The 12,358-nt window shown below is 38.1% G+C and overlaps 1 protein-coding gene and 1 long non-coding RNA gene across 8 annotated transcripts in view; both read right to left on the bottom strand.

Moving 5' to 3' along the window:
* The window catches only part of frya (furry homolog a (Drosophila)), a 54,742-nt gene that overhangs the window by 26,526 nt on the left and 15,858 nt on the right, over nt 1-12,358 (bottom strand). For all 7 annotated transcript variants that reach the window (XM_026226727.1, XM_026226728.1, XM_026226729.1 and 4 more), the window contains exons 13-23: nt 10,018-10,126; nt 9,640-9,726; nt 9,386-9,557; nt 8,397-8,529; nt 8,130-8,237; nt 2,867-3,122; nt 2,448-2,630; nt 2,275-2,361; nt 1,668-1,927; nt 767-956; nt 550-674 (exon numbers count right to left, since the gene is read on the bottom strand). In XM_026226727.1, coding sequence (XP_026082512.1) covers nt 550-674; nt 767-956; nt 1,668-1,927; nt 2,275-2,361; nt 2,448-2,630; nt 2,867-3,122; nt 8,130-8,237; nt 8,397-8,529; nt 9,386-9,557; nt 9,640-9,726; nt 10,018-10,126 — 1,710 coding nt within the window. The remainder of the gene's footprint in view (nt 1-549; nt 675-766; nt 957-1,667; nt 1,928-2,274; nt 2,362-2,447; nt 2,631-2,866; nt 3,123-8,129; nt 8,238-8,396; nt 8,530-9,385; nt 9,558-9,639; nt 9,727-10,017; nt 10,127-12,358) is intronic.
* On the bottom strand, nt 3,805-8,123 carry LOC113058641 (uncharacterized). Its single transcript, XR_003278017.1, has 2 exons — nt 7,190-8,123; nt 3,805-4,939 (listed from the first exon to the last, which is right to left on the bottom strand). It is a non-coding gene; the product is annotated as an uncharacterized LOC113058641 (long non-coding RNA).

The following is a 12,358-nucleotide window of genomic DNA, read 5'->3' as shown; positions in this document are numbered from 1 at the left end:
TCAATAAGGCGAAAGAAGAATCAATACAGTGCTGCCAGGGTTTGTAGAGCAATAATTGCTCTATTCCCGTAAATACTTTTTTTATGATTCCAAGAACTGCAATGAGCACACATAACTAATATAATATGACATCTGATCACTTCTTTGGAAGTTTGTTCAGGTTTAGAGATGATGTCAAAATTCTAATTATATCATTAAGTTGAAGTCGATTGAAAATGGCCCTCCCGCAGTCTAAATAAGATGTAGTGTTTGTGCATCGCCTTATCAAAGTCAAGGAATTTAAAAACCCTGACAAGTGCATAACAGAGGTATGACTAGAATGTGAACATCAGGTGCTGCTCACATCTTATCTGAAAGAAACTTGCTGAACTTACATGGCGCATTAAAAACAATAAAGCACAGTATGATGTGATGTGTGATAAACAAAGTTGGTTGCATAATTTCACGGCACTATGAGAATACTGCATCTTGTACGAACTTGACCCTTCTAAAAGTCTACCAGTTACATCATTAGAGATCTTAAATGTTGATACATATGCTTCATAGTACCTGAAAACAAGTGAGTTTGTGCGGCCAAATCCGAGCACCAAAGACTCTGTGATCTCAATGCTTTCGGAACGCATCAGAGGGACCAACTGCTTCAGAAGCCAGCCCACAGACGGAGTGCCCGGGATCTAAGATGTTAATCAGTGATTCCATCAATAAATGAATGGGGTGCATGACTGTAGACATGACTGGTGCGTCACGCTTAAGAAGCCCCGCCCACCTTGTTGTCATAGCTACTGTTGCTGTCTGTACTGGGATTGATGATCTCAGGGGTGGAAGCTCGAAGATGACCCGGGCTCATGATGCTGGGTTTGGCCACGCCAAAACACAGAATCAGATAGTTTCTCCAGAGAGAAACATAAGTGTCCGCAGAACCAGCAGAGCTTGTCTTCTTGGCGTTTACTGGGTTGCTAAGAGATTAAAACATTTGAATGAATTATTGAAAAATGAATAAATTAAATTCTTCTTCAATGTCACGCGTCACATCCTTCTGAAAACATTCTAAAGTTTAACTGTTTTAAACAGGTGCTGATTAATGTTTTTGTGGAATTTTTTTTTTCAGGATTCAGAATAGAAATTTAGAAAGAACACCATTTAATTAAAACCAAAATATTTTTTAATATTATAAACGTCTTGACATCTTTTCTGAATAAAAGTATTATTATTATTTCAATTTTTATTTCTTAATATTGACCTTAAACTTTTGATCGGTTGTGTATTATATCAATTTGACTTTAAGTTGTGTTAAAATGTATTATGAATGTACTGAATATAAAAAGAACAGTAACCAAAATAGAACTGGTTACTGCTACCAGATGCAAAACCACTTAAACAAGAGCAAAACATTATAAAAAGTGGCTACGGTAAACCATTAATAGCTTAAACTTACAGACAGAGATAGAGTACATGCTTTAAAAACTCCTACTGCACTGCACCTACTAAGGTTTAAGCCTGGTCAACTAGACTGAAATGCTTACATAACCTAATAGGCTGCTACAATAATTTAAACTACATACAATGAAGTCCGATCAAACCACTGGCTTCTCAGTGACATACAGATGTAAGAGAATGTTTGAAAGGTCAAATACACTCTTACAGTAAATGCTTTATCCATCCCTCACCTGGGCTCAAGTAAAGGCATGAGGAGCTGCAGGCGGGTGAAGGCGTAGGGCCAGGCGTAGCTGAGCGCTGTGGGACAGTGCTTGGGCAGGTACTCCTGTCTCAGAAGGCTGAAGAGGCACAGAGCCCAGGGTTCCTTCAGAGACTGTGCCAAAATCCACACACGAGACGGGCTCCGCACGTCATAGTGGCTGCCGACCAGAGATCCGTTCCACTCCACCAGCCACTGCAGGTCCGCGTGCTGCCCAGCGGGGAGAGATGCCTGCAGGGAAGTGGAAGGGAAGAGATCATAGTAGCCACCTATGTAGAGAACTCAGCAGTGTAGTGACAGAAAAAATGGTTTAAAACCAACATTTCGGGGAGAATTTTGTAGAATGAGGTCAAAATGGATTTATGCTAAATGTAGCTCTTGAATCTGCCAATTTAGTATTGACATCCAGTATCTATGTGATTCTAAACTTACTCAAATCATTGTTTGTGTAAGTCATAACCTAATACGCTAAGCTCCAAGGTCAGAGAAGTAAAACATCCTTTCTTGTAAACTCAGAACAGAAGACACTTTGTAGATGTTGAGCGAAACCGCAAAGGACTGCACAGAGAGGAACTCACCGAGTCAGCCACCGCCACGTGGGCAAAGCTCTCGAGCACCACTGGGCTCAGCTGGTCCAGTACATCTATCATGGGCCTTTCATCTTCCTGAGTAGAAAAAAAGAGACCATATCCAACCATAACTGAGCGGATGTATACTTAAAGGCTTATATCTGATCAATTTGGGCTCTTACCTCCGTCTGCCCAATGGTGAGGAAGATTTGGCGGACCTCTCGAAGGATGGACACAGCTAGTTTGCGTGTGCCTGTCTGGCAGGAGCACAGAAGCACTAAAGCGAGACCCTCAACAGCATGCAAGACTGTGGAGTGAGGGGTCCGTTCAGCAGGCAGCCTGGGGCCAGAGCTACTCTGTAACAACTAAAGTGAATTATATTATATTATATTATATTATATTATATTATATTATATTATATTATATTATATTATATTATATTATATTATATTATATTATATTATATTATATTATATTATATTATATTATATTATATTATATTATATTATATTATATTATAGAAATCTTTTTGTGATTTTTTTCTTTCCCTATGGGCAAAAAAAAAAACACAAAAAAAAATATTTTGTATTTTTTCACATACTTCAGTGGAGCAGATCTTCGATGTGTCCAGACTCTTGCTGGTGCTGAGAAGGGCTAGTTTCCACTGTGTGAGCAACTGAAGCAGTAGTTTAACTGAGGAGTCCAGCAGGGTTTGGTGAGTGTCCTGAACCTCTCGGAGCAGGAAGCTGCAATAGCCCAGAAGCACTTCCTCTCGCCAATCTGAGAAGTCCATCAGCAGACTCTGCAGGGAATTCTGGGCTATCAGACGCAGTTCATCATCCATATGGATGGTTAACCTGGCAGTTAATAGACAGGAAAACATGAATACAGTTGTAAAAAAAAAAAACATATGTATATTTAAAATATACTGCTCAAAAAATAAAGGGAACACTTGTGGGTTACATTGTGTTGTTAAGTGTTCCCTTAATATTTTTGAGCAGTATATATAAATATATATAAGACCAAAAGGGATTTACATACTAATAAAATCTTGTCAGGCATACTTAGAACAAGAATCATTTGGTTGATATTAAAAGACACAGTGCAGCCCCCAAAAAGCTAATTAATTTTAATGTGAAATTTTTACCAATCTTTGCCACTATCCTTCAAACCACTAGGTTTTACCTTAAAGTTTTTAATCATATAATATTTTAACAATTTTTCAAATTTTTTTACAATATAATAAAATATAGTTTAATCACATATTCTTTCATTTATATTAAAAGTACAAGTCAATGTGTTACGCTAAATGAAGGAACATTATTATACCAATATTTTGACACTTTATTTTCACAACAGTTATTTGGTACATAAAAGTAGACACTTTACTTGCATAAATGTTTATAAAAGTCTAATTTTATACATCACTGTCACTGATATTATTTCACTGATCACTGATATTATTTCAGTATTATTAAAATTTCAAAGTTTTAGTAATTTTGTTGTTTTGTAATTTTTTTGGTCATTAGTTTCTTTTTCTTTTTTTATGTCTATAGTTTTGAATTTTTATTTCAGTTAAGCCCCTTTCACACTGCATGTCGGACCCAGAAAATTGTCGGAACATTGCCAGGTCGCCTTCGGTGTGAAAGCAAGAACATCCCGGGATTGATTCTGGGATTGATCCCAGGTCTGGGACCTAGTAACATTGCTGGGTTCAGTCCCAGAATGAGCGCTGTGTGAACAAAAGCCAGAACTAATGCCGTAAAGGGTGTGTCGTAGTGATGAAGCACATTATCGCGTGACTCTTTTACCGGGTGTTTTGAAGGCAACGTTCAACGTTCGTGACGTAAAAAATAAGTGCAAACTGTAAGGAAGCAGAGATCAATCAGTTCCTCATTTTCCACGCTGAAGCTGAGATCGTGACTAGCATTTTCAAATCGTATATAACACGTAACATCCTGATGTCACATGTCTTAACGGGACCTTTACGGGTTGTCAGGGTATCTTCACATTTTTTAACAGCAAATTTAATGACTTTTAAGACCTTTTTAAGTCCTCTAAAAGGAAAATTTAAGACTTTATCTAAACCAAAAAAAAAGGGCAAATGTTCAGTCCGACAACACAGATTGATGTGGCGAAGCATTAGTGTGGCACAACTCATCACAACCACGCTCAAGACAGGTCAAAGGGGCGCGAAAACTTTTATACCAAGTGCTGATTGACCTTACAACCCTGACATGGTTGACTATGTTTAAACTATCAGCCTTTAAGGTACTTCAGGTAATTTCTAAATTCTGGCCCCTCATAGCAGTTTGAAAAAGACATGGAAGACAGCCCCAGGACATTACAAAAGCCCATTTCATCATACTTGATCTAAATTATGGTTAAATGTTGCTGCCTAATAGCCTTGAGCTGGGTTTGGGGGTTCTCCCCCAAGAAAATGTTGTTCAGGGTCTGATTAGTGTTTTCTATGTCATTTCAGACACAGATAAATGCAAGCACATTCAATAATCTATGCATAGACCTAATGAATGACAGACAATTGTAGGAAAGATCAGGATCAGAAATGTATTGCATGTTCCAGTTGTAGGAGATCCATGACTTTCCAATTTACTGTGGATACATCCATTGACACAGAAAGCATGTTCCTTAAATTAAGTTCCTTGGTGCCCTCCTGAAATTATAAAAAAATAAAATCAAAACAAAGTCCACCTCAAGAATGATAACATTTTCATTCATGTTCACTCAGATTAAATTTATGCATTTAGCAGACGCTTTTATCCAAAGCGATTTACAGTGCATTCAGGCTATCAATTTTATCATGTGTTCCCGGGGAATTGAACCCCCAAACTTGCTTGCTTGCTAGATCAGTGCTCTACCAGTTGAGCTACAGGAACACTAGATTAGATGGTTTGTCTAAAGTAGTGATTCTCAAACTGTGGTCTGGGGACCACTGGACGTATGCCAGATTACCAAGGAGGGTCTGTGAGCAAAAGTCATCAACCAAAATGACTGACATGGACTGTGACACCGTTGAACATTTCCAATTCACTTCTCATGACTTGTTTTCTAATCATGCACATTATTAGCAGGTGAAGTAAGCCATTGTTTCAGAAGACTAAAATGGCCTACATTTTTACATGCATTGGGGATGATCATTAAGCCAAATATGTCAAGTTTTTTTTATTTTATTTTTTTTATTGGCTAAGTGGTCCTTGTTTTGAAAGAAAAAATGTTTGAGAAACAAGTTAAGCCATAATAGTGAATGCTCACAAATTGGGCCTATGTGATAGGGTTCAGTGTCAACGTTGTTAACCTAAAATTGAGAAGCACAAAACAGATATTTGGGGCCCTATTTTAACGATCTGAAACGCAAGTGTCAAAGCGCGAAGCGCAAGTAACATTGTGGGCGGGTCTCGGCGCTGTTGCTATTTTCCCGGCGGGATAAATGGCTCTTGCGCCCGGCGCAAATCTAAAATGGGTTGGTCTGAAGTAGCTTCATTATTCATAGGTGTGGTTTGGGCGTAACGTGAAATAAACCAATCAGAGCGTCATCCAACATTCCCTTTAAAAGCAGGTGCGCAAGTTCCATTATAGATTGCTATTATTATGGCGTATTTACCAGGCGCACGCCAGGAGCGGTTCACAGCCGAGGAGACTGATGTTCTTGTAAGAGCAGTGAAAGACAGAGAAGTTGTGTTGTATGGGGATGGGAGAATAATTAGCCTGAATAATTTGTAAACTAGATTTATGCCTATTTTTTTCACATCTTCGTGGCACACCACAATGATTTTCGTCATCTCATGTGTTAATAATTTTTAAGTGTAACAATTTATGATTTGCAAAAATAACTGTTGCATCTGTGTAGATTACTACATGAGCAACGTGTATGCCCCATTATGGTCAAGCATGCGCCCTTAAAATAGCATAATGAACAACGCGCAACGCGCCACTGACTTTAGACTAGGTTTTTTCTGGTCAGTGGCGCAATTGTTTAATGGAACAGCAAAATAGCACCAGGGATTGTTTGCGCCGGAACACGCCTCCTTTTTTGCGCTGAACCGCCCAGGGAGCGCAAGTTCATTCACTAGTTTAGCGACGTGCTTCTGTGGAGGGAAAAGCGTGCTTTGCGCGGGTGCAAAATAGGAATGACACATGCGTCGGTGTACAAAGTAAATTGCGCTGGGTGCAAGATAGGGCCCATGGAGTCTAACTATGAACTGGGCTACATTATTTAATTCAATTCAATTTTACTTTTCACATAAAAAAAATGCAAGAAGCATAATGCATATTGAATGCTTTATATAATAAAGTTATTTACAGCACTGCCTTCCATCCATAATGCAGTAGTCCTATGCCTAGATGTCACCCACCCACAACATTTTTTTAACTGATTGGCTGGGACAATATATCGATGCATTTTGAATCGAGAAATTATTCTGGATCGATTCCAATTTTTCTGAATGCATCGCGATTCTCTCTCGAATCAATTCTTAGTTTAGTTTTTAACAGCAGATGCCACTGCATGATTTATATGCCTTACACACACCACTTGAACCTACTATAAAATAATAATTAATAAAGTTCGAAAAGGTTGAAGCGAAGTACAAGGGTGTTTGCAGTGGGGCATTTACATTAATCTCGCGTCATAAAAGCAATATATCAATTACATAATCAGACTCAGCAGAACGCACGAGCGCTCTTCGTCGTGAGCATTTGAGTGTTCGGTTAAAAACTAGCCTAGAGCGCCATCTGCAAAAACTAAGCTCATAATCAATTCACAATGCATTCGGAAAAATTTAAATGAATCCAAGAATTGTGACGCATCGATATATTGTCCCAAATATTCATTAGGAAATAACAAAAACACATGAAGCATTTTAATATATTCAAATAATTATAAATGTTACTTTTAGAGTCTTACCTTAAAGTGCTACAGCAAGTCTTCTGCCGTTGAGGGGCTCAAAACTGAGAACCAAGATAGCGAGACCTGACAATCGTGTTCTTGTCCACAGCTTTATCGTCTTTGCCCATGCTTGCGATTTCGCAAACTGCCGTGGTGGCGAACCATCAGCGCAACGGGTTCATCAATCACTTACTCGTATGTCGCCTATGGAATGATGCAGGTTGCACCCACGAAGCGCTGCCACCAAATGTTACGCTGGTCAAATTGCGGTTGAAAAAATAAATAAAAATGACGAGTCGGACATGAAATTTAAGATCCCACATGAAATTTAAGACATTCATATGGAAAATTCCAGGATTCAAGACATTTTCAGACCTTAAAAATCGAAAATTGTATTTAAGACATTTCAAGACTTTTTAAGGACCCGCGGGGACCCTGGTTGTGCACAAACATATTCCGGGTAATCACTGGCAGTGTGAAAGGGGAAAATATCTAGCGACCCGGGAACAATTGCCAGGACACATTACCCGTGTATTTCCCAGAATCGCATTGTGAAAGGGGCTTTATAGTTATTTTAGTACTTCAAGTTAAACAGAAAGAAAATGAGAAATGATGCTTTGTCCTCATAAATAATGCACAGTCCTCATAAATAATCTGCATACTTTCCAAGATCTTCCATTACAGAGCAGAAGTCCCTCCTGCTCCAGTGAGGGAAGTTCAGAGAGAGATCAACTTTACACTAAACTAGTTCACTGACCTAATGGATTGAACATGAAGAATTAAGTCTGATTAGACCAGCCCTGACTCATATTGCACTGGGACATCCCATTCATGCTGGCGGCTGGGAGGGATCACATTACTGAAGCTTTCGGGAAACCTGACCATTGGGCAGTTCCTTGTAAGCAAATACTTCCTGCTTAAATGGCAATTCATGCATTGAACTTATACACACACTCACCGAGCCAAAAGGTCTATGAGCTCTGACTTGGACATGCCATCGGGAAGGATGCGTGGAATGGCGGCCATGCATGTCCTAAAGAGGTCAATCTTGGGTTTCCTCTCACCCCTGTCAGTATAAAAAGAAGTCACATAAGGTCAAACAGAGCTAAGTGAACGGACAAGTTTAAGCTTGGCTGGATTTGGACTGATGTGTCAGACAGGTGTGTGTAGCGTATCAGATACACCAGATGAAAGATTATTTGACAGAGTGTTGTGTATGACATACGTTATCATATCCTCGGGTTCCTTATTTAGCATCTGTGCGTTACTCAGCATCATACAGCGGCCAACCTCCTTATCCAAGTGTCTGAGGATGTTGTCTAAAGCCTTCCGCACTTGGGGGTAATAGATGGACATTCCTGGTGGTCGAAATCATGCAAAACTCTAAAAGACTGGTATGTTTTTAAATAGTAACAGAGTTTAATGAGAAAATGTCAATCAATGTGATCAAGAAGACAATTATTTTTTTTTTTTGTATGTTTTTGGTCAAACCTTGTTGTGTTCCAGTCATTTTCATCCGAAGAGGATTTTATTTTTCCCACGAATGCTAGTTAATGTTATTGAATTGGACTACAACTTACTGACTTTACTCTTTACACTTTCTCTTTTTATTTTTTTGATACTTTTTGGGGTTTTTTTTGCACCAGTCAAAAATGACCAGTCTGCAAAAAAAAATTGCTTATACATTTCTTCTCATGCTATATTATTATCAAATCTTTCATTCAATCTTTATAACAACTTTTTTTTTTTTTTTTATTACCACAGTTTTGTATGCCTTTTTGGAACTGACAGATCATAGGCCTTATCTGTCTGAGCTTATGCACCTCAGTCTTGCCAAAATTATCCAGAAATAAACAAAAAGTCTATGGATTTCATTGCATTAGACAACAAAATCAGCAGAAACGGCAAATTAAATCTTCATTTTTTTTATATATATATAATTTAAATTAAATGATTGAAAAGTTTCCATGTGATCTTTCTTTCAATAATATTATTAATACATTATAAAAGTTTCAAATACTTTTTTTTCTGCTTTTTAAATAGTATATCTATTGTTTTACAATTTACATTTTTTTTTGCAAAATGTTTTGCTTGAAAAGATGGCTAATTGAATGCCTGTGCTATTCATTTAACATAACAAACCGAACAAATCATGAACAGATATTTCTTTTTAAATAGAAATTATTCCTCTAGAAGTACAACACATGACATCACCTATGACTTTGGCCTCATCTTCAGTCAGAGGCTTGCTCAGGAATGTCTTTTTGACTCGTAGTGTGCTTCCAGAAGGGAGCGTGGCCCCTGTGTTCGGCATGGGGGGATCACCATCTTTCTGCTGTAGCTTGTCAGCAATAACCAGGAATGCTCTGAGACCTATATTCATTCTCTACAAAGCAAGAAATCAACATACGAGTGCCATTACACTAAAATAAAGATTCTACAACTATTGTAATTTGACAATACTTTACCTCTGGACTAAGACTAAAGGCTTTTGCAGGTTTCCCGACACACAGTAGGTCAAAAATTACTTCTTTCATCGCAAAGTCAAGCCTTTCCTGTAAGATAAAAGAAGAATCAGGAAATGCAACTCACATTTGCAATGATGCAGTATGTAAAATGTTCATATTTTAACACTTGCTGCATCAAGAACAGTAAATATGTGTAGTCTTGCAAATTCTGATGGGAATCTAGCTGTCACTGCACATTTGTTTCGGCAACAACACTAAATCCTTTGTTCTTAGACACATGCTCTGTTTTCACAACAAACGAGAATTAGGTCTTGCTGACAACAGATTAGCATTGAGGTCTTAGTTATAGCCCTGTCTGTTATTTAATCGCAGACTTACCTGTGCAATAAACTGGATAATCTTAACAAATATATTGAGAGGCATGTCTTTAGGAACTACGCTGCGGGATCCTTTAGGGAACAGGGTCATCACAATAGAGTTGAGGCGGCTGTGGGGATGAGATCACAGATTACCGATAACAAGTTTAGAAAAGGCACTGACATACAAAAAAAGAAGGCCAAAGCATAGTAAAATAGATAGCTTGCTATAATTGGCATTCCATTAGAGTGGCAGACCTGAGTCAGGGCCTATTTGTGAAATTCTATTTTTAAGTGAGGTTTGTCCTCTTTGGCCTTATTCATGGTGGTTATAAACCCCTAAGTCACAGCTTGGTGTGTGGTATGCAAATCCAAGGTTTCTGACATTTATGATCTGCTATAATGCAATACATCTCTCTAAATAAATCTACAGTGCAGCGAACTGACCCAACACCCTTTTTTTTTTTTTTTTGCCTAATTTGAGCTTTTTATGATCCTTGCAATTCCAGAACTATCCTCCCTTCCCATGCTTTAGATATTTAAAATGCCTTCTTAAGTATATTTGGGATCTGGAAGCCTCTTATGCTCAAAGCTGCTGCATTTATGAGATAAAAAATACAGTAAAACAGTAACATTGTGAAACATTATTACACGATCCATCAGAAATCATTCTAATATGCTGATTTGGTGTTTAAAAAAAATATATTATTATCAATGTTGTAAACAGTTGCACGGATTCATATTTTTTAAGAAACTCTGAAATATTTTTTTAAGGATTCTTTGGTGAATAAAAAGTAAAAAAAAAAGCATTACAAAACATTGTAAAAGTATGTGTTGTCACTTTGATCCATTTAATTCATCCTTGTTGAATAAAATAATAATAATTTAAAAACAATGGCACCAAACTGAGCAAACTCAAGGTTTGTTTGGAACCAAATATTACATTTTTACTATACATACTAGGGGTGTAACGATACGCGTATTCGTATTGAACCGTTCGGTACGACGCTTTCGGTTCTGTACGCGGTACGCATTATGTATACCGAACGGTTCGTTGGACTAATTCATTATATTAAAAAAAAAAAAAAAAAAAAGAGAAATATAATGATATGCGTTCAACAAGGTAGCCCAATAACCCAAACGACGTAACAGGCAACGCCCCTGACACTCCCGAAGAAGAAAAAAACACCAACTTATATGTTTATGTTAGGGTACTACTCAGTCAGGCGCTCGCTCACTCAGTACGCGCTGAAGGCTCGTTGCAAAATGGCCAATGTGTTTAACATACCAGAAAAAAGAAGATCCTCCAGTAACCAACAGGTCTGGTGTTTGGGTGCACTTTGGATTCCCTTTAAGCTATAATGGTGATGGCAAGAGAGTGGTGGATAAAAAAACAACGGTATGTCGCATCTGCAACATGACAGGGTACACCAGCGGGAATACAAAAAAAAAAAAAAAAAAAAAAAAAACACCAGCGGGAATACTTGAAACATGTCAACTCATTTACGCTGACATCACCTTATTGTGTCAGTATCTGGGAAAAGACGAAAAAAATGAGAAACAAGCACGCAACAAACTATCCCTGCAGCATTTAGACACCGGTATTATAGCTTACAGGGAATCCAAAGTGCACCCACACCAGACCTGTTGGTTATTTTAGGATCTTATATTTCTGGTCTGTTAAATGCATTAGACATTTTGCAACGAGCCTTCAGCGCGTGCTGAGTGAGCGAGCGCCTTAGGGGCCGTTCACATATCGCGCCTAAAAACGCGTGGAAAACGCTAAGCGCGTCTTTCTCCTCCTTTCCAAAGCGCTCGGGCAGAAGCGCTCATGAGGCGTCTGTCTTTGCTAAGCAACAATGACGTGCTCTCTCCATGAGACGCGGAAATTTCAGCGAAGGATAAATGGATTTGCAAGCTCTAAAAATCGCTTGCAGTAGCTCTGCTACTAAATTTATTTCAAAATTGCAATCCATATACAACTGTGAACAGCTGTTCCTTCATCTTGGCTGAGTTTTCAACGTTGTTACGGGAAAGGATGAAGCTGATTGGTTAGTTCTTGTCACATGACCCGCGGTGCGCTTGCAGCATTCTGAAAAGTTGAGATGTTTTTACATTTTGCTGTATCTAAAACGTACCGAACCGAACCGAACCGTGACATCAGTGTATCGTATCGAACCGAACCGTGAATTTTGTGAACCGTTACACCCCTAATACATACATACTATATTTTTATTTTTTATTTATTTGAACAATTTGACAAAAGTTGAAATATATAGTATAAAACAAAAACTGAATAAAAATGCCAAATGCCATTTTATATTCCTTTTTAGGTAGCATACCACTATTTGAAATCTGTTCTG

The sequence above is a fragment of the Carassius auratus genome, chromosome 40, assembly GCF_003368295.1.
Source record: "Carassius auratus strain Wakin chromosome 40, ASM336829v1, whole genome shotgun sequence".
In the NCBI taxonomy this organism is placed as follows: Eukaryota; Metazoa; Chordata; class Actinopteri; order Cypriniformes; family Cyprinidae; genus Carassius; species Carassius auratus.
Note: the sequence above shows the minus strand (reverse complement) of the source record. Positions and strands in the feature narration are given on the sequence as shown.